The 26,928-nt window shown below is 37.9% G+C and overlaps 1 protein-coding gene and 1 long non-coding RNA gene across 11 annotated transcripts in view; one reads left to right on the top strand and one right to left on the bottom strand.

The window, feature by feature from the left end:
* LOC112970402 overlaps nt 1-864 on the bottom strand; it is an 11,406-nt gene extending 10,542 nt beyond the window's left edge. Inside the window, exon 1 of the long non-coding RNA XR_003254984.1 lies at nt 778-864. This is a non-coding gene — a long non-coding RNA (uncharacterized LOC112970402). The remainder of the gene's footprint in view (nt 1-777) is intronic.
* Nucleotides 1-26,928, top strand: part of EMSY (EMSY, BRCA2 interacting transcriptional repressor) — a 48,594-nt gene that overhangs the window by 446 nt on the left and 21,220 nt on the right. For 7 of the 10 annotated variants that reach the window (XM_026074743.1, XM_026074742.1, XM_026074737.1 and 4 more), the window contains exons 2-12: nt 799-907; nt 4,395-4,494; nt 5,153-5,227; nt 7,416-7,591; nt 8,703-8,855; nt 12,449-12,708; nt 17,244-17,517; nt 19,546-19,848; nt 21,936-22,085; nt 23,651-23,824; nt 25,993-26,129. In XM_026074743.1, the coding sequence (XP_025930528.1) occupies nt 838-907; nt 4,395-4,494; nt 5,153-5,227; nt 7,416-7,591; nt 8,703-8,855; nt 12,449-12,708; nt 17,244-17,517; nt 19,546-19,848; nt 21,936-22,085; nt 23,651-23,824; nt 25,993-26,129 (1,872 nt within the window). In that variant the 5' untranslated portion in view covers nt 799-837. The remainder of the gene's footprint in view (nt 1-798; nt 908-4,394; nt 4,495-5,152; nt 5,228-7,415; nt 7,592-8,702; nt 8,856-12,448; nt 12,709-17,243; nt 17,518-19,545; nt 19,849-21,935; nt 22,086-23,650; nt 23,825-25,992; nt 26,130-26,928) is intronic. The other 3 variants (XM_026074741.1, XM_026074745.1, XM_026074740.1) reach the window with 2 other exon arrangements.

Here is a 26,928-nt window from a genome sequence, read left to right as displayed (position 1 = left end):
CCCCCCCAACCTCCACCCCCGCGGCGAGGGCCGGAGAGGGGCCCTCGGGGGGCGGCGGCGGCGGCCGGGCGCCCTGCTGGGGGCTCCCGCTGCCCCCAGCGCCGCGCTGGAAGGTGCCACGGCGCCGGGGCTTTTGTTCCCGGTGCCAGCCGGCCCCCTCCCCCCGGCGGTGCCGCTCCCTGCCCGGCAGCTCGCCCCGCTCCCCTCCGGCTCCTCTTGCCCATCGTTGCCGTCGCCGCGGCGGGGGTAGATGCGCCCTGCTTCCCCGCCACCCCCGAAATCTCGCCATCGGGCGAGGGGGGTGTTCCCCTGTTTGGGTTTTTCTAGGGGGGGAAGAGGGGGGAAGGGGTTGGTACGTTGGAAGGCGATTTTTTTCACGGTGTCTTTGCCATTCTGTCGTATAATAGGCTGGTGCTAAATGCATTCCCCGGGGGGAAGGGGGGCGTGCGGTTAGCTGGAAGAGTTCTTATAATAGGTGCTCTGTGCATAAAGAGAGGGAGGAGACTCGAACATCAATTCGGAGAGCGTTTCAGCATGAGAAAGGGCTTGAGAAGGAGATGGGAAACTCTCAGTAGAAAGGCTTGGGTGATGGATCTGAGGAAAACAGTATGGGGAGTGCGTGGCCTTGGGAAACTGCTGATTCCTGCATGGTAAAGCATGCCATTACAGAGGTTGGAGCAGGGATGGAAGTGAATGTGTTGGTGTACTTGTGAGCAGGCTGGGGAGAGTTTGCATTAATCAGCTTGAGAAATCAATAAACGATGGACTGGCACTTACTGCGTTTATATTCCTTTTCAGTGAGGGTGAGCTCTGTGGGAGCACAAGCCCAGGGGAAAGATGCCTGTTGTGTGGCCGACGCTTCTGGATCTCAGTAGGGATGAATGCAAGAGGATCCTTCGCAAACTGGGTACAGTAAGATACAATTTGTGGGTCTGTATATCTGCCCTTTTAAGATTTGCCTGCCTGCTGCTTCCAAGAAATACTTTAATATGTCCACAGGCAACTTACAAGTCATTTCCTGCATTTTGCATGTGTCATTGGTTTGACAGCTGTGGCTTAAAATGATGTTTGGCAGATGCTCTGCCTGAGCAAAGTGAATAGAACAGAATTGTTTTGGTTTGATGGAATCGCTGGTGGATGTCCTTGTCCACCTCTGCTTTGATGTTAGTGTGTTGCAGTGCTCTTCTTTTTGTGACTACACGCAACAAGATACTACCTATTTGAGAGGAGATTCTTCATTTGTTTATTAATTCTGTGTTAGACACCTTTTCTGTACCAAATCATGTAGCCCACATTTAATCGACTCTGTGGGATTGACTTCAAGTAGTAAAGGTACTGTCCTAAAGACATGACACTTAAGAAGAAAATTATGTGATAGTGTGTCTGCAGTCTTCAGTTACACATATTGTCAGGGAAATGTGAAAACAATGATGTCACTTAACTGTCACGATAACAGGAGCTTGTTGCGTTGTTTGAAATGTAGTTCAATATCTAAGTCCTTCACCCCAAAGAAAATGTATCTCTATTGGAAAATTTTTGGTGCTCTAGCTATATAAATACATGTGTACAAGAAGACACACTCCTTGTTTTGGAAACTAATAAAAATATTTGTTCTTACGCACCCACTCTTGGCTACTACTGGAGACAGTATCCTTTGCTAGGCAGATCATTGATCTGGTCTAACGCAGTGGTTTTCCCATTCTTAAATACAGAAAAATCAAGCTCTTTAGGTAAGGTTTTTTGCCAGTTAAACGATGGTTAGCATTAGAATGAAAAAACAGATTTCAGAATTTCTGCTGAGGAGCATAATCTAGCAGATGATGTCAAAAAATAAGTTGAGACTGCCACTGACTTTTGGTGACAATGAAGTCACTTAGCTTTTCTCAATCTGATTTTACTTGAATGTTAAGATTGCGTGCTGCGCTACTTGACACTGCCAAGGTTCTCATAGGTTGTAAAGCAATCCGCTTTATTTTCTGAGATGAGAATTTATTTTTTCTCACTTCACCCTTTTTATTTCATTTCTTGGGAATCTGGAATTTGCATTATTTTGAAGCAGACAGTCTGATTTTGCATGCTCTGTTAGAACTAAGCTGCACGTCTATTGAAGTGACAGCTGTAGGTCTTAAGTGAGACTCGAGAAGTATGAAAACTAGGAGAAGGAGTGTGTGCRATGCCAAAAAATTTGGACCGGATCTGTGCTACTCGGTTTCGTTAACGTAGCTCTGTTGACTGGGAGCGTGGAAAAAAACTTCCACCCCAGCTGACGGTGGTGTGCTGGCAGAGCCCTGCTGGTGCAGCTGAGCCAAACAGAACTGCAGCTACACCTCCTTCAATGACATAACCTAGGCTGACAGGAAAAAAAATCTTTCGTTGCTGGCATGAGCTGTATCCCCACAAGGGGGCCCTGCCAGTGTAGCAGAGGATCAGAGCTGTAGCAGCCGTGTCTTCTAGGGCAGAGAAGCTCTCGGTTTAAACAGACAAACCAGAAGACTGGGGCAGAGAGGAGCACGGGCGGAGTGAACAGTCATAAAACAGATCAGCAGAGCTGGATATAGGGTCCCGCTTTTCCAGCTCTCAACCCAACATCTTAKTTGGTTGGCAGTTCTGCAATACCAGGGTACTCCGCAGCAAACGAAAGCGGTGGTGCAAGTGAGGCTGAAACGTATCCTGAGATGTGCAGTAGCTAGCGTTATTCTGCAGTGTTTGGGGTTTATAACTGACTAATGGGATGACGGTAGCAGCCTTACATTTGAAATAATGGTCTTTCTTTGACAAACCTGATTTTTTTAAGCTTTTTTGGCTGTTTCACATTGAACAGAGCACACCAGGTAGTGTTTCCTATATTGACATAAGGCTGACGGACCTAGTTATAACTGTTCTGTAATCTTTGCCAACTTCTAAAAAGCCATCATTTTAAAGCCTTAGTGTAGAGGTTCTCTATTAAAAATGAAAAAAAAAAAAACTGTCTATGCCTGCTAAATGATTACATGGTTGTATCTGGAATTACTTTATGTTGTTAGGAGAGGAAAAATAATTAGTATCTTAAATATTGTAGCATGGTTGTCTAAATAAATGTTGATATTAGTAATAACCATTGCATTAATTAGCAAATGTTTTGTAACCAAAGCTGTAAGTGCTTCTGTAGGTCACTCAGCATCCCTGTGCAGACTCTATAGTTAACCAAAGTGACTCTGCTTTGTATTTTGTCTGCTTAATCAGGACAGGAGAGCAGGATGTCTTTTCAGCATGATTCCTTGATTTGATTTGTAAATTAGCTCTTTGGAATCTTACTCTGAATGCCTTCCAGAATAGCATCAGTCTTCTTTATTTTGCAGCTAATTTCAGACAGATTCTTGGGCTGGCCCCTTTTTATTCTTATTTTTGGTTAACTGGGATCTGTTGTGGGGTTGGTTTGTTTGGTCGCAGAAATGGGTTGCTGAATGAAAGACACCTACATAAGTATCAAAAGAATTTGTTTTGCTAGTGTTGAAGTACGGCTTTTAATAACACTTTTTTTTAAACACTGCTAAGCGTAGAACAGCAAGTCATTCTTTGGCAAACTGGCAGTCTTCAAAATTATTTGTATTAGGTGTATTTATCACCCTGCTTAGTAGGACAGAATTCAGAAATTTCAGTAGCCTTTAGCTATTTTATTTTTTTAAAACACTAATGGAATAGCGTTTACGTGGATTGCATGGAGTTATAATTTTATCGTAACTCATAGTTATATTTTTGTGTGTTAATCTCTGTGATGGCTCTGTACATTTAAGAATAGCTGGATCGTGTTTTTTGATATGTTGGGCAGGTTTAAGTCACTGTGTTGCATTTTTCTGATTGAAGCAGTTGCCCATATCAAGTAAATGGGCATAAAAGATAACAATTATCATATTTAACAAACTAGAGCTGATATTCTACATCCTAATTAAGGAGCAGCATTAGGAAAAAAATCAGTTGCTCTTCTGATACAGTATTTCTTTCTCAAGTCAAGCTTTCCATGGAACTTTTAGTAATGGTATATGTTAAAGATTTTCTTCTCCTGCTTCTAGAGGATTCTAAGCTCCTGCACAAATGTGAGGACTGTTTCTTCAAGCTTTCTGGCTGGCCTGTCAGTTTAGAGAGAGCTGGAAGAATTCTGTTGGGTTTATAAACTCCTTTCTAGATAATCCTTTGTGATGACACAGTTCTATTTCATAGACAAGCTGTACGCTGAAGGGTAATCGACTGAGAGAGTTCTAAATCGTCAATCTCTTTTGAAAAGCACTAAATAATTGAAAGACGTGTTCCTTTTCATGATTTTGCAAATTAATAGAATACTGTCAGTAATACTGAAAGTAACATTTTTCCTTTGCTGTGAACATTAAATAAAAATGCAATTTGCTCCAATTCTTTAGAACTGGAGGCATATGCAGGTGTCATCAGTGCCTTACGTGCACAGGGAGACCTTACGAAGGAGAAGAAGGATCTTCTTGGAGAACTCTCTAAAGTGCTTAGGTAATCATAACATTTCTTAAAATTAAGTGCAGTGCATTCAATGAACTGATGAACTGTTTCCTTCTAAGATATTGCATGCTTTTTTTTGTAATTGTCACCATAATGCAAGTCTTAAATTAGAGAAATAATTCTCCATCTTGTGGAGATTTGATTCCTATTCAGCTTGGGTTTTGAATAAAGAAAGCAACGGTGCTTCTGTGGTTGAAGATTTACTGTTTGGGGTTTTTTGAGATGATGTGTGTTGGAAACATTACAGCTAGCTCATGAGTGCATGCTAGCTTATAGTTTAATTAAGGTGGGATTTCAAGGTGTTTGGGTCCAAGCTATAATAATGAGGAAAGCTGCATGTTCCATGCAGATTTTTCTACCGCATACTTTAAAGTCATAGCTCTCATTAGGAGATTGTATTTTAGCTGTTTTGCAGTGGTAACCTGCAAACTGTAATGTTCTCTTTATTCTTGAATAATAGTTTTCGAACAATAATATGTTCTTTCTGTGATAGCAAAAATTAAGTGACAATCTCTTAAATGTAAATGCCTGTTCCATTTGGTCTTATGAGTAGATTATTCATAAGTTTCATTTTAGCTAGAAGTTTTAGATAAATGTTCATGTCTTCCTCTGACTAAAATATATTGGTATCTTTTTTTTCCCCCAATAGTATTTCAACGGAGCGACATCGTGCTGAAGTTCGGAGAGCAGTAAATGATGAACGACTAACGACTATTGCACACAAGTAAGTTATAGGTCATTTTCTATGTGATTTCCAAAGATACCCTTTGGAAAATCCATTATTCCTTAACCTGAATGATAGAACTTTGAAGATTGATGGTGGTTTAAAGAATAGTCGTTCAAACAGTATATGGACGTAGGAATATCAGTTTTATATCAGGGTACTGGAAAGAATTATTTAGTAGGTTCACATTTTGGATCTAAAGGTATTCCATTCACTGAACAAGCACAATTTAGGCACAGTCTTTGTCATGAAGAGCTTTCAGTAAAATAGTTGAGAAGAAACAAAGGGTAGAGAAAAGAGAGGAAACATAAGCAGGATGAATAACCTTGTGTACAAATTTCATGTTTGTTCTATTTTTTTTTTAAGTTCGGTTTTGTTCAAATCCATTTGATGTGGTTACATGAAGAGGGAGTTAACTACACAGACAAAGGGAGGGGAAGAGATGGGAGAGATTAGCGGAAAACAGTATATGAACACAGAGGAAAAAAATGGTCAGAGTGAAAAGCTGCAGCAAGCTATCTGATGACATCAGTATCCACTGTTCTCGGCTTGAACTGCTTGATGCAGCTGCTGCGCTGGCATCAATTGGGATGGTTTCTCCTTGCATTTGCTCTCCTGAACTCCACATGATTTTGTGGAGTGGAGGGGCTTGAGAGGACAAGTGCTTGCATATATCTGATAGATGCTTAATAGTCTTACCATTAAGAAGTATCTTTACACACACTTTTACAATCCAGTTGTGTTTATTTTTGTTTCTTTTTGTATGTTATAACCAGTGATTTTTAAATTTGACTCTTATAACATAAATGCTGTGCGGAGAAAAAACAAAATCATATAACTAACAGGCCACTTCAAATTAGCAATAGTCTGAACTGAGACTCGCCAAAATCATCATACTCTTTTTGTGCCAGAAAGTGACATCTGACATTTTAATGCTTTAACGCTTGGGTTTAAAGCTTTACAAATACGCTGTTTACCAAATAGAAAACACTGGCTTCTTTACACTTCATTAAAGAACGAAAGTGTATGATGAAAAATAATGATTTAATTACCAAAATCAGGATTTTTTTTCTTGATTTTTGTTCCTTTTTTAAGTACTAGTTCTGTTTTTCTGTTTTATAGAACAAGCATACTGTTTGTCCTGAGCTACAGAACTTCAAACAGATGAGATATATAATCAAGACAAGGTGCAACTATAGAGTGCTGCATCTTTTTATTTTTTTCTGTTGTAAATTCTTTCTAAGTGGTAGTTGATAACATAGTATTTGACTTAAATAATTTGCTAGCTCATTAGAAAATCAGACTTATTGATTGAAATATATTTTTACTTAAGATGATAAAGCTCTGCTTATACTATATGCCTATGTATGAGGAATGCTGAAGCATATCTGGATTTAACAGCGAAGCAGATCCTCTGCATTTTATGAACAAATTCGTAGGAGCTTTTGCTGCAACTTGCTTGAAATAATTGGAGTGAGAAGTTGTTTTTTAGAATATATTAATACATTAAATGGCTTGGTTTGCTTAAGAACATAACAGCGTTGAAAAATAATATGCAATTCTGTTTTTGTTTTTGACAAATCAGTAGTATAAAGCATTCATAAAAAGAAACGCTTCTCTACCTAGATAAGAATAGCATTTTACTGAAGAATTCTAGTTTATCTTCAAGTACTAAAGTTAGGAAAAAATCAGAGCAGCCAGCTGGTTTCTGTTGAGGAAGAAGTACAGGGTGTATCTATGTTCTGTTACTTTTCTGCTGAGATAAAGCAAGATTTACATTAAACCCCCCCGCATGGTTAGTTTGGGTAGTGTTTTATGAAATTTATTGGATATCTAGCTACTTTTGTCATGCAGACAGCCACAGTGTACCAACTCTACATGAGTAGTAGGTAATCTGATATGGAGGTTTTGAACCTGTCATCTACAGACCTCTGGTCCTTTAAGGGTTCTCTGAAACATAATGTTAAAAGAAAAAAAAACAACTCAAATTTGCTTTAGGAGGATTTCTACATCAGGTGGAAAAAGGAAGGATTTTCATGAAATGAAGAAGACTGGAGATTATTGCTCTAGTATGTCTTTAGAAACAGCCTTGTAGATTTTCACTGTTGGGAAAAAAGGCACTGTATAAGAAATAGTGAGTATTTTGGAAAGTCAACAGAATACTTACAGAATGTGCATTTCTGTCTAGTATGTCTGGACCAAATAGCTCTTCAGAATGGTCTATAGAAGGTCGTCGACTGGTGCCACTGATGCCACGGCTTGTTCCGCAAACAGCTTTTACTGTTACAGCTAATGCCGTTGCCAATGCAGCTGTTCAGCACAATGCATCTCTTCCAGTTCCTGCAGAAACCGGAAACAAAGAAGGTGAGGCATGCTGGCAATCTACTACAAAGTATGGAAATATAAAGATAATGTCACATTACAAAGTGTTATCTAAGATCTGCAATGTTAGATATTTTTTAAAAGTCTGATTCTTCTTGCACAGTATTCATAGAAATATGAAAATTCTTTATTTTTAAAGATGCTTTTGCAGCATCTACAGCATTGTGTTAGAGGTGGGCACACTAGCACCTGGGGGAAAAAAATTACTGGTTAACTTCTTAAGCTCTGCAAACTACAAAACCTTATATTGTTGGTCTCACATTTTGTGTGGTTCTGTAAGTGGTGAAAAAACGTTTCAGATAATTTTATTTTAACAATGTAAGTATGGGTCCCTCTAAGTTTTGGTGATATTCAAGAAAAATTTTGTTGGTTTTCATTTTTGTTTTTTTACTTCAGATTAAATATATCAAGCTAATGAGTTGAAAAATAGCTTTCCACCTTCCCCACGCCTTTTAAGTAATGTTATTACACATTCCATCTAACTTGGCTGAATAGGCTTGAATTATGTTTCATGCAGCTAGAGAATGTGTAATGCTTCTTGAAATAGGTTATCTTTTCTGGTTTTGTGAGGAATATTGGTTCATTATACTATTATTTATAAACAACTATTGAAAAAGGCTGATTAACAGAAATATTAATTGTTTTATTACGTAAAAAATCTTTTGGTTTCTTTAGCTGACTTACCACTGAGGAGAGGCACTATTTTCTATCAGTTACAAATCTAGACAAGCATTGTAGGTCCTTTACAGAAATACAAAAAAAAAAACAAACAAAAAACCCCTAAAATTACTAAATTAACAAACTGTAATGTAAAACATATGATTAATATAAGTCAAAAACTAGAATTGGCAACACAAATTTCTGGGGACTGGAGAAGGGGAAATAGACTTCTACATTGTCTTTGAAGGTAGTTAATTCCATGGTCATGCTTAGGTCAAACTGGGATTTGACCTAATAGTAACAGGATTGCAGAGGCAAAGATGGGGATAATGACCCAAGAAGTCTGTGGCTTCCTTTACAAATGTTAAAATAGTGATAGAATAATGGGATTCTGCACTTCAGTTATATGGAAGGTGTCTTTTCTCCTCTTCAGTGGTGGTTTGCTATTCCTACACAAGTACCACTTCAACCCCAACATCTACCCCTGTTCCAAGTGGCAGTGTAGCAACAGTGAAGTCCCCCAGACCTGCCAGTCCAGCCTCCAATGTAGTCGTCTTGCCAAGTGGAAGTACTGTTTACGTCAAAAGTAAGTGATACTAGTAACTGATTAACAAAAGGGAAAGAAAAGGCCGGTCTTGTGGCTGAAGCATGAATTCTGAGTTAGTCTGACTGACCTTGGGCAAGTCATTTAATGCCTTTATGCCTTAGCTTAGTCTGCGGAATGGATATACTTCCCTTTTCAGAGAAACTGTATTCAGGATAAATCCACTGAGCGTAAAATGCTATAGGGAGGCTTAATGGCAAAGACAGCGAGAGTGAAAAGTATTATGAAAATATAATATAGGAATTGCTGTACCTCGGTGGATTTCTAACCCAGCTTGCTTAGAAATTGTTTTCAAGATGGTCCTGCTTTGTTGCTTCTGCAGAGGACTTCCCTCTTCCTTCTCCTGCTTAAATAATGCATGGTAATCACTTATCACTTGAGTTAGAAAAGGTCCCTCCTTCCCACTTTCTGAGGTGACCTAAACTTTTCTAGAATTCAATGATTTGGCAAGTATACGCCCTTATTTCAGTGAGAGACAGATTCAGATATTTGTGCTGGTTCCCTGACGATCTAAACCAGCCTTGCATTAGTTAAGGATTTGTCTGTTCTCATAATATACTGAAGTAATACAAGCTTAAGAGAATAGAGGAATTTGTATACTGTCTTCTAAGGTTTAACTAAGTGTTTAAGCAAATTGTATTATTAACCATGTTTGGCCATTCTGTGATATGTTTGGAAGCGGATTGTAGTGAAGGATACCTAGGCATCGATGAAAATCCCATCAGATGCCTATCTTTAGGTATTTAAACTTGGAAATGCAGTGCATAATGCCCAGCAACACACGCTTTTTTTTAGTTCTTTCTTTGGCTAATAAATCAGCTAGTTCTAAATGCAGAATTTATGTTTTCATAAGAATGTCCAGCACATCAAAGGCAGTTTTATTTAACTGGTAATTAAAAATGCTTTTTTCTGTCCATATTTGAATTTTGGTGCCTATCAAAATGCAAATACAAATAAAGATTAATAGTGAGGTTGATAAGCGCTATCTGCGATTTTTTAGCATGCTCTGGCTAATTGCTACATTTTTAAAATTATATTAATCTTTGTGCTATATTGTGTACATTTGTATAAACTTCTAGCTAGCCAGGAGTGTCATATTGAACATAGTTACCTGCAAACCACCATCTTTAATGGTTCTATCAACCCATGGAACCCATTAAATTAAATTTTTTTATTATTATTATTATTTAATGCACTAATTACTTAATTTTAAAGATTCAAGGGAGAATAATCTTAACCTTTTAAAAATGTCTATTGCATTTTTACATGGTAATGAGTATAAAATTGGTCTAGATGCACGACGGATGAAAAGTTCTTATTTTTATTCCATCCATCCTTAGATTTTTTTTCTCCCACTTCATGCACTTCATCTTGTTCTATTTTTTTAAGGAATCAAGCATTTTTCAGAATGTGTTGTTTGAGTCATGTTAGTTTAAATAAGCCCAGTTATATGTGGGTTAGAGCAAACTCAGGAGGTCTGAGTTATAATCGTGACTTTGCCACTGATCTGTTGTGTGACCTCATCTAAGTCACAGTCTGATTGAGCCATTAACCTCTCCATGCCTCTGCTTCCTTGCTTGTCAAGTGTGAGTTATATTCAAGCTTTGAGTAGTACCTTTCGGCTAAATGCTTGTGGAAAACTTGGTACTAGTGCAGTTTTTAATATGAAATTATAAGAATATTGTTCTCACAGAACCCTAACACTGAAAATGAGAAATGAAATGAAATGTGTTTTACGTGAAATATTGCTCTGTTAAGTCAATCTGTTGCTTCTATTTTTTGTGAAAGAGGACTGCTTGGAAACAGCTTTATCTGTATCTTCAGCATTTTGTGGTAACCCACCAAAATAATTGCGGTAGCCTAACATCCTAGCTGCATGTGCGCTTTTGATTCTGGTGGGTGCCGAGATCTTGAAATTTCTGCACGTTTTCATTTAGATTAGTGACCTCGCTATTGTAACTTAGTGCACTCACAATAATACTTAGAGCCTGTTCATAATAGACTTTTAAGACATGTAACCAATTCTCTACTTTATGGGTGAGGATCACCGATAGGCTTGTTCAGGGTCATAAAGTGAATTGTTGATGAGGACTTTGATCTCTGCACTCTTAGATCCACACTTAATCCGTGTTGCTGCGAGCTGCCAAAACTATTTTTTTGGAACTCAAAGCAAGCTTAAAATATAGCCTTCGCTTCTGTTCTTAGTTCCCTTTCCTGCCTTTATGCAGATACAACTGTCAGCCTTTTGCATAGCTCTGAAATGTACCTGCAAACGAACTGGTTATATAGTAAGAGAGTCCCATTTTTCAGAAACCATTTGCTGAGCTACTAAGCACTTTCTCATCCATGTAAAATCCTGTGCCTTCACTTTTCAATGCCAAATTATTTAGTTATCCTAATTAGAGACTGACCCTAATTAGATCCTGACCCTATTTAGAGATTTATTGCCAACCAATTTTGCTTGGTTGCCAGCAAGACTGCATTTTACCAGTACAGATTTTTTTTTTGTGTAAAGAACCAGCTTTTTGTCCCTAGGGCACAGGCATAAGGAGGAAGATCTTCAGTCTTTTTATGTGAAAGTGAATAGTACCTTTTTTGCATGTCTTTGGTTTTTTTTAGACGTTTAACTTTGTATAATTTGGTAGCCATAAATACTCTGTAATAGCTGTAAGAAATTTCCGAGGTAATTACAGAAGGACATTCTTTAATGTATGCCATTCTATGAGCCTCTTGCCTACTTTTTAAAGTTTCATACTGATTTAAGACCAATGAATCATGCTGTAGAGTTACCAGTTGCTCAGCTGAATCTATTGCAGCAGACTTGTTTTATCCATGTGCAGTAGGTGTTTGAGGGGAAGAACAAACTCGTCAGAGGCCAGACTTCTCTTGTTTTTTGTGATTGCATGTTAGGTAGGCAACATTTTGTCTGTTGCACAAAATGTAACAAACAAGGCAGAAGCTGATAAAGTGAGGTTTGACCTTCATAGTTAAAGTATATTTTGAAATAAATAGATCTTAAGATGCTATGTTGAGGTGAAAGGAAGAAGCGTACGGTAATCATTAACGTGGAATGAAAGTATGTACAAAGGCTGAAATCGAAGAAGACTACAGCAGGATAAACTTCAGTAGTCCAGTTGCTGTAAACTAAACCACCACCAAAACAATAGTGAACTCTAGAGTTTTAAACAAAAATGTGCATGATGTCCTAATCCCCTTGTGTTTGTGGTTTCATTAATCAAACTTCTGGAGACAGAGTGAAACCTCTGTACTGGCTCTTATGTTCTTCTAATCTCTTAAGCAGAGCGAAGTAGCCAAATGACTCAAGAGCTTGATTTTCTCTCTCTCTTTCTTTTTTTTTTTTTTTTTAATGACTTTATAAGTGTGGTCTGTATCAAGGACTGAAAGCATTTCTGATCCGTTATAGGTTAGTTGTGGCCATAAGATGTAACTTATCCTCTATTTCTTTTTCTCTTATTTGAAAAAGGGTATAAGACTCAGCAAGTCTGAGGTGTTTTAGAAAGCATTGAGAGCCACAGATGGGGAAAATATAATTTAGAAAAGTACTTCTTTTCCAGGTGTCAGCTGCTCAGATGATGATGAAAAGCCCCGCAAAAGACGGCGAACTAATTCTTCTAGTTCCTCCCCTGTCCTCCTGAAGGAAGTCCCGAAGGCAGTGACTCCTGTCACTAAAACTATCACAGTGCCTGTAAGTGGCAGCCCGAAGATGAGTAATATAATGCAGAGCATTGCCAACTCCTTACCACCACACATGTCGCCTGTGAAAATAACCTTCACTAAGCCCTCAACACAGACAACAAACACAACAACACAGAAGGTATGTGGGGGAAGCTGCCAAATGTTACTTCATTTGGTTTTTTATCAATGAATAAGATGTGATGTTTGACTCTATCTTTCTATGAAGTGTCTAGCTGTGTTTTAAGGATTGCTCTTTGGATAAGATAATCCCTCTTTAAAACAAACAAAGAGAAAACCAAAGTCTTGTATGAATTTAGTTCACCTGTGTGTGAAAGGACCTGGATTGACAGCCGTGGAGACTGAAGCCCTCTTTTTATCCACAGAACAGGTACAGCACAGGCAGCGGGAGTGCAAGCTTCCCCCAGACTGCCCCACCAATGTGCCTCAACCCTGACCTGAAGGGACCACTTCTAGGGATGAGAGGGGATTCAGTCTCCATGCTCATTCAATTCTTGGCCTCTCTGGTGAGACTGCCAACAAGGTTGCCAGTTAGTACCATTTGTGGTGTTGGGTTTTGTGATATGGACACTAGTCCACTGAGAACTGGATCACATAGGCCTCTGAACAGCCTTCAGATGGTAACAACTATTGGTCAAAGGTAATCTTTCTTATTTCTATTTTCCTTATTTATAATTATTCTTTGCAGTAATAGAATTCCAAGAGAGTTCGCATGGGCTTTCCCATGCTGTTTCCTTTTGTCTAGAGACTACTTTTTTGGGTCTATAAAGTTTATTCCTGGAGCTGATCAAAGACTGTGGGGCTTTGTTTTCCTTTCAGTTCTAATGTGCCATTTCTCATTCTGCATTAACAGTATTATGGTGGCCAAAATCAACTGCATTATTTCAGCTGAGTGTGCCCAAGTTTCCTTGGAATGCAGTGTGTGGAAAAGGTTTTCCATATAGGTTTTTCTTATTGGAACTCAGATTTTCTGTGCAAGATCTATGGCATGATTATTTTCCCATGTTTTAGGAAGCATTTTGGATGTGTCTACTTTTTTGTCCTTAAGATTTAAAAAAAAGATTAACACCTCAGACCAAGTTCATTCTTGGGACAGTTACTGATTATCACAGACTTGCGGGGAAAAAATGAATTTGGCCTTGATACTGACAGACTGATTGTAGCCTGGCCACTAACAAGCATTTTTCCCAACCATGAGAGGTTTGACTCTTGAGCCTTAACACAGTATTTATTGTATCAGTCTTGTTAATTGTTTTATGCCTTTCTTTGGATTAGCAGAGTTCCCATGTCCTGATTTTTGGAAACTTAAAAAGGAAAGAAGATTCAACTGAAGTAATGTGCAATGAAGAGCTTGCTTTTTGGCCTTTTTCCCACTTCAAAGCTCTTTAATGATGTTTCCATTTTATTCACTGTTCTTTAACAGTGTCCTTAATCAAACTGCATCTTAGAAGGCATGCATAGAAATGCATGAGTGAGCATAAGCCCATCAAGTAACATGTCTTGCATTCAGTGCAAAAAATACGCAGCTAGGTTACAGCTTAACCTCCCCAACCTGTCGTTGTCAACAGGGTCATCTTTTGTACAGGAAAAAAACTTTGCATTAAATGTCATATTGTTGTACTAAATATGTGCTATAGCATGCTAGTTAAAGGTGGAATGTACTAGCCTGCAAAAGGGAAAAAATGGACTGTTGATAGGGTCTTTTCTGCCCTTGGGCCTCTGATCATTCTGACATGAAAATTTTAGGTTTTGCTTTGTGTAATATTATTTGACTCTCTTGCTAATCTGCAATGATAGGAAAATCATAATGTCTTTCATTAGGGAACCATAATAGTGCTTGTATCTGAACTTGTCATGCTACCCTCTTTCGTTGGATTTAGATATGCTAAAATATGCAATTGCATTATTTTGGGAGAAATCCCTCTTAGTAATTTTAAATTAAATAGCAGACTTGTTAGACTGAAATTGGAAATGTACTATTTTTAAACAACAAGTGCAGTTGGATATAAAAGAGGTTCTTGGATGTGAATGATATTCTTGGTTTCTGCATGCCAGCTTTCAGAATTGTTTTGACATTTCAGTAGGTTGGAGCAAGATTTGTAGCAACAACTAATAATGTCACAGCTCCAATTTCTGATTTCCCCTGTAATAGCCTTCTGTCTAGGACAGAGAAGGAATCCAGCTAGCGAAGCCTCTGGCAGTTAGTGCCTTTATTTCTTCAGGGACTAGGTTTTGATGGCTCTCAAAATAGAGCTGACAAGACTAATTTCAGTGTTTTAGGAATCCGTTTTTACCTTAGTGATTAAAATCAACTAAAAACCACAGTAACTTGCTGTTTGTCATTGATCAGTCTTTCTGCTGTGGAAAGGTGCTGTTTGAGTACCCATGACAGGATTACTTTGAACATTTTGATGTGTATGAGAAACGGTATTTCAAAAATATAACTGTCATGACTTGAGCTTTAGTATTTGTAAATTTTTATCAGAAAGTTTTGCTTTCTGGATACTTCTCACTTAAGATCACTAATTTTTATGTTCTCTTGTGTTAATTTTGAAAGAAGAAATAGATTAAAGAGACTCAAGCCTGCTTGGTCCCAGGATAGCAATTGTTGTTGAAGTGTAATACTTGACAAGCTTTTTTTCCTTGTATCATTAAATAAAGTGTTATTCATAATAACCATTTGATAATCTTGGAATGATAGTACCACCTCTCTTTTTGCATGAAGAACAGCAATGTTCAGGAGTTGTGATTATGCCCAGATTTATCCTCCACACCTCTAGTAACTTAGCTGAGACATAACTTGCCCTGTTTCCCTAAGGATTATATAGGAAGCCTGGTGTGACTGATCTGTCTTCACTGAGTGCAACTTGTCCTTTGAGTGCCTGTATTCCTAAATTAGGTGCGAGAAATCTTAGGTGGGAGGGAGTTGGCCCTTAAATTCTCTAATTCTGTTTCTTGAAGATTAAAATAGGAGAAAGATGTAGAAGGAAAAGAGAGAATGGAAAACTTGGGAACGATTTCTAGTGTTAACCGACTATTTAAAAAACCTAAATAAACTCCCGAGGCACATCAAATGATATTTTCACCTTTAAGATTTGAACCAGAATCAAGCTGTGTAGTGTGCAGCTTGTCTGCTTGGTCACAGCCTAATAGCAGTCTTCAGAAGAGTGTTTTGGCTGGTTAAATCAAGGTTAGGATTGAGGCAAAAACAAGAGTGACGCGGAGAAAACGTTCCTTGGAGAATGCCGCAAGGTGGTAGAGCAGCCCATACACAAACTTTGTGCTTCTGGCATGAAGGTAGTGAGGTTTTGGTTTTCCTCAGATCAAGATATTAAAGGCTCACCTAGGTAATGCAGGCCATAAACTAAGCCTTGGAGGAAAAGGAGGGGAAGAGGCAACATAGTGGTGAAATTTGCTGCTTTTATTCCTTCTATGTGGTTATCTCCTATTTTTAACAAAGCACAGATTCTTAAAAAATCTCTTATTGCTTGATCTATAACTTAAGTCATCATCATATTATTTCTGTTCTTTATCAGGCAAGCTTTCAGTAGTCCTTGAGTAGTATTGTAAGAGTTTTCATTTGAACTAACAGGTTCTCTTTCCTCCTTCTGAACCTTTATTCTGTTGACTTTTGTTACATGAAATAATTAATGGGTTTTAAAGGTTGAGATTTTTAATAAATGAACTTCCTTTTGGGGTAGTTACATTATTGAAACATTTTAATAGGGTTCTTGGATGGTAAAGTGAACATGCATTTTATTTCTCTGCTTTATGTTTCTGTTTTAACTGTGTGCATGTTTGTAAGTACAAGGAGGTACATATGCAAACAGTATAAAATAAGCCTCCTTACATAAGCAGTCCCCATATTCAAAACTCAAATGATTAGTTTTCTAGGTCAGTTGCATAAGAGCAGACCTCTTCCAAGACTATAATGAATTCCAGGTATTTCAATGTCAGCTCAGATTCATGGGGTTGTAATTGTAACTCTCAGTAGGGGTAATGTTTATTGTCTTTAGGCAAATGGTTTTCAGGCAGATATGAGAGAATTTCTTGTTATTGGGAGCACCAATTAAAGAAAACAGAAATTGTTTCTGAACCTCAAAATAGGTTTTTCACTGGTGAAATATTGATTATTTACAGCCATGTGGATCAAACATATTTCCCGTTATGAACTGAGCAACTGCTTCCTAATTGTTAAGGAGAAAACATCTCTTTATTTTCTCATTGCCATTTCTTGATGTATGTGCAAGGTTTGGGAGGATGGTGTTTAAAATTTTCTTGAAATCCCAGCAGTTCCATTTAAGATGGGTTTCAGGCTTTTGGCTCAGTTAAATGAACCCAAGCAGTTCATACCTGTCTGTTTGCCTGCAAACATAAGATATTTCTACTTTAATCAGATAGCAATTGTTTTCCTTGGAAGAAATATTCTCTAATTTTAAGGGCAAGTTTATTACTTAATCTGATTACCATTTCTCCTTCAAACTAATGCTAACTTTTTTTTTGTTGTTAGCAAATGCATTTATGACACTCTTAAATGGTCTTGATGAACAGATACCCCTAAAACTAAATGCGCAGACACAGATATATTGCTAAAATTTTATGCTTTTAAATAAATGCAAAGAACAAATGAATCTTTTGTTCTTTTTCTTCTTTCAGGTGATAATAGTAACCACCTCTCCAAGCTCAACTTTTGTACCCAACATCCTTTCAAAGTCCCACAACTATGCAGCAGTTACGAAACTTGTCCCAACATCAGTCATTGCCTCAACTACTCAAAAGCAGCCAGTGGTTATAACTGCATCTCAGTCCTCTCTGGTCAGTAGCAGCAGCAGCAGTAGCTGTTCCACTCCCTCCTGTACCGCAAATACTATTGCGGTGACTGCAGTGGTATCATCAACACCGTCAGTAGTGATGTCAACGGTAGCACAAGGTATGGCAGTGATGTTATATTTGTAAAAACTCTTTCACTGGTGAATTCGACTTTGTTTTGAGAATAGCATAGAGGAGATAATATTCTTTATGTTTACATATGTTGAATAAAGTGCAGGAAACGTGGAAAAAAAAAAATCTGCTGATGAAACTAATCCAAGGAACTCCACAAAAGTTCATGTTGAAAATAGCTCTTTCGTTCAACAATTCTGATGTACAAATTGCATTTTTAAAGAGAATTTGGTGAGGAAGCGCAGCATAATTTTATTTTGAAAAGATTTTGCTTGCAAGTATTAAAGCATTCTAGCCTCGAACTGACTGGCTTTTAAGAACTCTGTCTATCTGATGTATGAAAAATGAATGTTTCCAGTATCATTGAAGATGGTTGCTTCTCTTAATGCATGATTTACAAAAGCATGTGAGATTAACACCAAATATAAGCTTCTTAGGTTTGACATATCCGTTCTGTAGAATACTTCTTGTGGTAACTAATTTTCATGACAACTTTGAAAGGTATAGAAGTGCTTGCACTTTTTTTATTTATTTATCAGCATCTCAGTTTTCATGTCCTTAAGTTTAGATCTGAGTGGGCCTAGATTAAAACTCCTAGATTTCTGGTTTCTAATTCCAACTACATATGCTAGCACAGACAAGTTCAACTGCACAGCCAGTAGTTAACCCTTTTGAGGGGAGGCTGTGAATGAATGAAAGGGCCTCAGTGATCAGCACTTAATGTGCTGTGTCTGCCAGTGACAAGTGTCACATAATGATTCTTCCTGGTCCATATTTTCCATCCTTCTTCCATTTCACAAAAATTTGGGCAGCCAAATCAAAGCTGAAGAGGTAGTTTGAATTCCACATTACTTCTATTACTGTGGTCATGGAGGTAGGTCATTAAGCTACAGAGCACGAAAGCAATACTTCTTATTATTTGAACTATGCATTTTTAGTTGGATTTGATCAGAAATTTGGCAGCTATTGCTCTAAAATATATTGGGTGAGATATGTGTAGCAGTGTTAAAGAACTATCAGTGCTATTGCAGAAGATGCTGGTGAAACATCATATGGTATAATCTGATAATTGCCCCCACTGTGAGGAAAGTTAAATTCAAATTAATGGATAAAAAGGCTGACCAACAAAATGGAGAAACCATCTTAGGTGATGCAGTGAGAAAAGAATTGCTTGTTTAGATTGCCAGATTTATAATTTATTATCTTCTTATGCTTATTATATTTATCGCTGCTATCTATACATGGAGAGGGAGAAATAAGAGAGCAGGAAGTGGTTTGTTTTGTTTTGTTTTTGTGGTGTTCTACTCCAGCCAGGACTTGGTTAAAAACTGCCTACATAAGCACCCAAAAGACAGATGTAAAGTCAGCGTCTTATGCACATGCAATTTAAAGTGATAGATAAGGACAAATTGAGCTGAAAATATTGTGACAGCTATGTGAAGGAATGGCAGAAATAAGTATTTACTTGAGAACTTCATTTTCCCTTTTACTGCAGACTTTGTTTTAGTCATGTTATTACTTTTAAGATCTATAAAGAATACACATTCCTAATTTTTCTAAAATACATACCATTATGTGATTTGTTTTTTTAAAATAACATTGTATTCACTAACACATATTCCCTTTTAATGTTAATGAGCTTAATATTAATTTGTTATTCTCATATCCTTAACTTTTGCAGTCTTGTTTTTCATTATAAATACTTTGCTTTCTTGAAGCTTAAAGATGAGGCTTTGAAAGGATTCGTGAAGTTATTTGTACTGCAAAAGGTGCAGAGAGTAGACTATAGCCTCTTGGGATTGTGGCCTTTGCATTAGCTGCCTTAACACTTTCTGCCATGATACTGAAAAACCTCTGAACAGGGCATTTGAGATGCAAGAGGTAGCTTTTTTTTAGTTGTGTATGTGAGTTTGCATCTTTCAGTAGTAAAGATGGCTTAATACTATATTGCATTTAAGAAATTTTAATTTTCTTTTGTTTTGCACTGTTCAATCTTAAACCGTTTACTCTTTCACAGGTGTATCTACATCAGCTATTAAAGTTGCCTCTACCAGACTACCTTCCCCAAAAGGTTTGGTTGGGAATCCAACTCAGATTTTAGCACAGTTTCCCAAACAGCATCAGCAGTCCCCAAAACAGCAGCTGCACCAAATACAACAGGCTCAACAACAGCAGCAGCAACAGCAGCAGCAACAGCAGCAGCAACAACAGCAGCAACAACAGCAGCAGCTGGTGCAGTCTTCTGTAGCTCAGCAGCAGCCACAACAATCTCAGTTGCCACCTGGCATCAAACCCACCATTCAGATCAAACAAGAATCAGGTAGATGGAATTAATTTTGGGTGATACTGCTGACTGGTGAGGTCTAACTGCCAGTCAAGAAAGCAGGGCTGAACTCTGCACCAAAATATGCATGGGGAGCCATCATAAAGACATAATAGCTTGAGTACAGGATTTGGCACTAAACTAGAAAATAAATAGTGAAGGATGACTTAACATTTTCAGGCAACAATAACTGAAGAAATTGTTTTTGTAACTCTTCTTGTTTGGTTTAGGTATTATAGACCATCTTTTAGGAGGAAATGTTTTATCTTTAAAGATTGAAAGGTGTATTAAATATCTTCAAAAGTAACTTGGCTGATAACATGGAAGACAGCAGTTCTCTGAAGATCCAAGAGCTATTGAACTGTATCACCTTAAAAAAGCTAATCTGTGTTTTAATTCTTTTCTTGGGTCCAGAAATTGAAACCTATTCTTGAGATACTTGTCGCAACAAATAGAATTAGAACTGAGACTGAAGTTGGACTGCATTCTTTTTGTGACATAATTCATGCAGTTGACTTTGGGCAAGTCGTTTAATCTTTCTGCCTTGGCTTTCCTCCTCTGTAAAATAGACAGTTTTTATCTCATTGAGAGGTGGTTAGAAGTAATGCTTGCAAAGTGTACCAAATTCTGAAGAAGAAAGTGCTATAAAAGTGCAAAGTATTTTTATGTCCATATTTTATATTAATCATGTGGTCAATAAAATTGTTTTATGTTTATACTATTTAGGTCAAATATTTAAAATAGACCATAAAATGAAAAAACAAACATCCTTACCCATCCCTTGTTTTTGGATTGTGGGACCATTGCCTGGGAAAAAAATGTCCGCTGATGAACACAAAAGGCCTCCAGTCACTGGACACCATTTGGTCAATAAGAACTTCACTCTTTGCCTTCTACTATGGCTTTAGGCTCCGCATGCTTTTTAGTTAAACTTTCTTTGGAAACACCATCTGATACCTATTATTTCTGAAAGATGTGAGTTAATTTTCACTAAGACTTTGCTTTTTATCCAGATTTGTGTCTGGATGATGCAAAGGCCTTGGGTTTTTCTTCTCTAACTTCAGACAGTTCATTAAGGCACTTAGTTTGGAGCTTGCTTGCTCTGTGCTACTTTTATAGACAGCATAGAAGAAAACATCTCTGGAGAATGTTTCTTGAGTGGACAGAATTGCTCACCTAGAAATTTCTGTGCTCAAACATAAGTGTCTAAGTTTAGGTGGGGTAAATTCAGGCCAGAGGTTTCATGAAACTTGACCAACACAATACAGTACACTTACCTCAGTGTGGAACAGAATTAAAGTTCCAGGTGGCCTGGATGTACTTTTGAACAGACTACATGAATCTTTTGATTTGCAGCAGAAAAGTGAATCTCGGAGAAGTCCCATTCCACTACACAAACTGAGAGAAAGGGAGCAGAATCCTTGACATGTTAAGATGTTCTCCCTTGTTCTTGCTGCCTTATCCAGAACTTGTTTCAGTCCAATTCCTGTGTAGCTTCAAAACAACCTGTAGGTTAAGTGGAGAGGTTTCCTTACAGCAGCCTTCCCTAACCAGTGTCACAGTTGCTTCCTTACGGACACTCATACTCAGAGTGCAGGAAAAACTTTTTATTTATTTGAAGGGATGAAATTCAACCAGTCTAATTAAAACATATCAGTTTAGTCTGTAAATTTTAATCAAGAACTATTTCACTTTGTGATGCTTTATTATACTTGAACCAATTTGGTATTGGTTGTAACCTGTTGGTTCCTGGGAAATGCATGCTGTTTTTGAGTCATGGACCAAAAGAGGTTAAAAATCACTACAATAAATCAATGATGAAATGGAATCCCATGCATCAGTGGGAGTAGCAAGGAATTGATACAGGCACATGAAAGGCAAAGGTGATGACTGTCTTGTTACTTGCAAAAAACAGCAAAAAAAAACAACCCAACAAAAAAAATTCTTTTCAGGATCAAGAATACATTGGACTCAGAACAGAAGCCTCGTGAGGCTACTTGCCCACTAGGGCTTGGTCTGAGAAAACATTTCAGAAAGTAACTTTTCGTGCCTGTATTTTAACAGTGACCTTTCTCCTTTCCTAGGTGTTAAAATAATCACTCAACAGGTGCAACCCAGTAAAATCCTTCCCAAACCAGTTACAGCGACCTTGCCCAGCAGTAGCAATTCACCTATTATGGTGGTTAGCAGTAATGGGACTATCATGACAACTAAACTGGTCACTACTCCCACTGGTAAGTTATTGCTCTGAGAAGGGAAGGGAGGGTAAACCCAGAAATACAGGTGATAAAACATGGTTTATTAGGGTAAAAAAGCACTCGTCTCGCTTGTAAACAGTGAGCACAACAGCACGTTCAAAACCTGCTAATAATCATTCTAGATTAGGATTTATGCCACTGAGTGGTCTTTTATTCCTCTTGTGGTCTCTTTGAATTGAATGCACAAAAGTATGATCATTCCTTCCCCAATGGGTTTATTTTAAAGGAAGTTTTTTGCAACTTGGACTGATACTTTGCACTTCTGTAGCACCTTATATTAGAGGATTTAAATTAATTTAAGTTTTTAGGTACCTCCAGTAGGTAGGTCAGCATTATTCCTATTTTACATATGTGGAATTTAAAAGGCAGGTGACTTGCTCATAGTCTTGCAGTGAATTAAAAAAAAAAAAGGCCAGTAAATTCAATTTTGAACTCCTAATGGTTTCCTGGGGATCTAATTGTATTTGTGCTTCCTTTTTTGTATAAAATCAGAAATGGTACAGACTGTTCAATTTGTAACTTGTGTGAGGAAGATTTGCAAGGCAGATTAAGCTGAATTTCCTGAAAACCAGGGTAAATTTGCTTGCTGAATTTTTAGCATGGGTTGGGAATATTAGTGTAAACTAATGGTTAATGTTGACTGTTTTTAACGTTAGCTCTTGAAACACTTCTCACAAATATTCTTAAGTGCATTAAAAAAAGAAATTCTAACAGTTTTGCAGTTCATTTAATTGGTAAAACCTGAATTGCTTTCTCTTGGATTTGAACATGTGGCTTCCCTGTTAAAACAAGCTGTTCTGCTCTGTGATCTTTAGCAATTAAGGTCTGTAGTGCATTATCAGCAGCAGTATAATCAGAATGAAATCACAGTGTTAGTGTAGCTATTGACTGCTGTTATTATTTTGAGCAAGTTTCTTTTGGGGATTCAGTCCTGCTTCCATTCTGAGGGTAGTAGCTAGGAAAAAGGAGCATTTATACCATGTCAGGAGGCTTATTTTCTACTTCTAAATGCTAAATCTGTAAGATTGTGTTTTCATTGTAGATTATATTTTTCTCTTAGAGTGTTATTTAGGCCAGTAATTTTGTGGTGTTCTGAATGGTTTGTCTCATGAGAAAAGTGAGATTACAGGTCTCTTTCAAGAGAGGAAGAGTTCAAGTCTGGTAGTGTCATCAGGTGGTTAACTCTTATGCCTCTAATAAAGTAAGTGGCAAACATACAGGTCTATCACCCATCTATAGGTCTAACACCTATTGAAAAGTAAAACCCTTAGCACAAGGACACAAATTAAAATGCAGTAGTCATGGAGCATTTTGATATAATGCCTCACAAAATCTTACATTAAATTAAAATTGGCATATACTTGAATATTGCTCTGCAGGTTTAAAAACTACCTGGAGGATTGTAAAGGGTGGTAATAAATTGCAGTGTGGTGTCTCTTTGAATAAAATCTAATGCTTTCCTTCTAAATTAACCTTTTCCACAAGAGCTAGTAGTATAGCATATTCTAACAGCCAACTTTCTTGTCTCTTCTTCAAAACAGGAACTCAAGCAACATATACGCGGCCAACGGTTAGTCCCTCTCTAGGGGCTCGGATGGCTGGAACTCCTGGGGCTGCTACTTATGTGAAAACCACAAGCGGTAGCATCATTACAGTAGTACCAAAATCGCTGGCTACGCTGGGAGGCAAGATTATCAGCAGTAACATTGTGTCTGGTAGGCATATGAGTATTTTGATATTAAGACTTATTTCAAAAGCAAGTTTAGACTCACTGTGATTGTTCAGATCTTTTCTGTGGGGTACGTGCTCAAATAATTATTAGGCCCTTTATGGGAGAAGAAATTAATTCAGAAGAAAAACAGCTGAGGATGAAAAAGAAAATAACGGGTGGAAGGTTTGGAAGGAGAGTGTTCTCATGGATTACAGCAATTCTAAGGTTTAAGAAAGAAGTGCTTAATGGGAGGGAAGCTGGGAAGGAAAAGAGAAATCTGGAGGAGTAGAACTACTATATTGTCCTGTGCTGGAGGGCAGGAAGATCATACGGCTATGTTGTAGTTTGATCTAAAGTAGTCTGGAATCTTGATGCCCTTTTCTCTTCCACTGCTCACTGAAAGAACCAACTGCATGTGTTGAGTTCAGCTGTGCAGTCTCCTCATCCCATTTTTCTTTTGATTTCAGTCTGTCTTTCCCATATCCCATGCTCTAACTTGTGGCTTTCCTCCCAGCCTCCCAGCAGATTCCTGCTGATTATCTTTACATTAGTCTTCTGACCAGCCTTGATGCTTTCTGTGAGTACAGTCTCTAAACATAGGGTCTTTTTAAGACCAGGACCCAACACGCTTACACCTGTTTCACTTTCTTAGTGTCAGTTTTGGGCTTAAACAGTGCTAATGGAGATAAGGTCTGCTACAGTACCTAACTAGGTGCAGATATACAGCAGTATCTGTTGGGGCTGTTCTTCCTGTCTCATAAGATCCTTAAATTACTTAGGGCTCCCACTATTTCTTCTTAGCAGAGACCCAATGTGGCACCAGCCAGCTTAGTTCACCAGAAGGTGCTACAGGGGCTCGTAGAAGGGCTGTTTAGTTAATCCACACTGGAGTGTAGGCTGGTGCAGGTACCTGAATTTTTCAGATCTTAATTTCTACAGAAACTCAGCTTATTTGGGGGCTAAAGCAGTTGCTTCTTTGTGAATGAGTAACTTTTTCAGCCTGGTGCATGCATGAAGAATAGTTGACTCAGATTTCTAGAGTGCAAATATCACTATTTTCCAGAGCACCAGTTTATGTAGGGGAGCCCTTAGCTGGTCTTCATAAGGATTATACTGCTTGTCCAGAGATAACACAAGTTTGGAAAGGGTGTCTATATGTTTTTGTTTGTTTGCTTGTTTCTGCTCAGGGAGGAGCCTATTAGACATTTATTGCTTCTTAAGTCATTCATAAGAACGTGATGGTCTCACCTCAGAATGTCTTCCCTTTTCCAGAATTAGTATAGCTATTAAGTACGTAGTGAAGTACGTACAGGTATCACTGACGGATTGAAGGTGCTGAGTGGAATCCTTGGTTTGTAGCTCTGCTGACTGAGTGATCCTTTCTTCAGGGAGAAAGTAGAAGATGTGGTAGAAAGCTGTCTGAGTAGATATTGAAATAGTGGCCTGATAACACTAGTGACTTAGATGTCAATGTGCATACAATTTATGTAGATTGTAGAGGGCTGTCCAGAATTACCTGTGACTGCAGGTAAACGAAAACCTGCTCCAGGGAATGGAACTAATTAAATATTGGGAGAGGAAGAGAAATAGCCAAGACAACTGTTCTTAAAAAAGGAGAGGGAAAAAAAAAAAGCAAAAACACTCTGAACTCAACTTTTATAAGCTGATTATATAAAATAATAGCATTTTTAAATTTTTTTTTTATTTTTCCAATCAGTACTAGCCTTTTGTATTCCATCAGTTCAATTCCAGAAAAAGCTGGTATTTTTTCTTGAGCAGAGATGTATTTTTGGTACATGGATGTTATCTGTGCACTGTAAGGTCAACTGTTGTCTATGCAAATACGACCTTGAGTTGAATATTAGTGTTGCCCTTCTGTAACTCTAGCCTTCAAAAAGTTAAGCATGTTAGCCTGAGAAAATACCCTGTTATGTGCCTGCTTCTTTTTATTGCATATGAAAGATATGTGGAGAAAGCATGTAATTCTTATATGTCTGGTTAGGGGAGATGTATTCCCATTCCAAATGCTGCTGTTTTTAAAACTTAGCTTTAATCATTGCTGTGCTGTCAGATTTCAATACAGTGATTCCTATGCAGCTCACCAATGTCTAAAGTGGAAGGAAATCTACATTTTATAAACTGCACATTTCTACTTTTCCCATTAATATTTAGGAACTACAACCAAAATTACTACAATTCCAATGACATCCAAACCCAATGTGATTGTTGTGCAGAAGACTACTGGAAAAGGAACTACAATTCAAGGGCTTCCAGGCAAAAATGTTGTCACAACACTGTTAAATGCTGGGGTAAGTAAGAGTTTCAAGACTAAAATCTATAAGCCAAGTGACAGGATGTTTGGTTGCTGCTGCGTTCTTTCTGCTTCGATCCCTATTAAAAGCAAACTGTGCATGAGCTACTTAACAGATACAGCATGCCCTAATGTCAGGGATGTTTGAGAAGCAAGTATGTTCTGCAGGATGTGCAAGATCCTCAAAACGAGCAGGGAATCTTCCTGAAGTTAAATGAAAATAAAAAGTTTCAATTTTGTATTTGCTCTTTTTGCCTGGTTGACAACTTTGTAATCCTGAAAGGATTAAGTAGAATAAAATGGCTCAAGTCTTAACGCTGTTAGTGTTCTAATGAGAACCACGGTCCTGTGCTATAAACTTGCATCTCCAACTGTGTATCTCTTGGAGGTAAAGAGCAAAAATAAATGGTGTCTTCAGAGTAAGGGTACTACCTTTTATTTTATGTAGGGCATAGTACTGTAATGTCCTGTTCCTGAGTATTGCACAGTGCTGAATTATTTTTGGATAACCTGATGTGCAGTAAGAACAAATTCAAGTTTCCTGCTTCAGCCGGGGTCACCTTCAAGTGCTAATTTATCAAAATGATGAACCTGCTGTACATTCCTAGATAAAACTGTGAGATTTATGTGATAATGCTTTAATGGTGTGATCTTTAAAATCTCCTTGCGTAGCAGAGCTGAATAGGGAAGTGTGTTGGGTTTTTTTCCTCTTTTAGGAAATTATTTTAGAAGATTTCAAGCTTTTTCTGGTTTAAATGAGAGCAAATACCTAAAGCAGTTTTCACAGAAGTAGGAAT

The sequence above is a fragment of the Apteryx rowi genome, unplaced genomic scaffold (genome assembly GCF_003343035.1).
Source record: "Apteryx rowi isolate R43461 unplaced genomic scaffold, aptRow1 scaffold_399, whole genome shotgun sequence".
Classification (NCBI taxonomy): Eukaryota; Metazoa; Chordata; class Aves; order Apterygiformes; family Apterygidae; genus Apteryx; species Apteryx rowi.
This window is presented reverse-complemented; position numbering and strand designations above follow the sequence as displayed.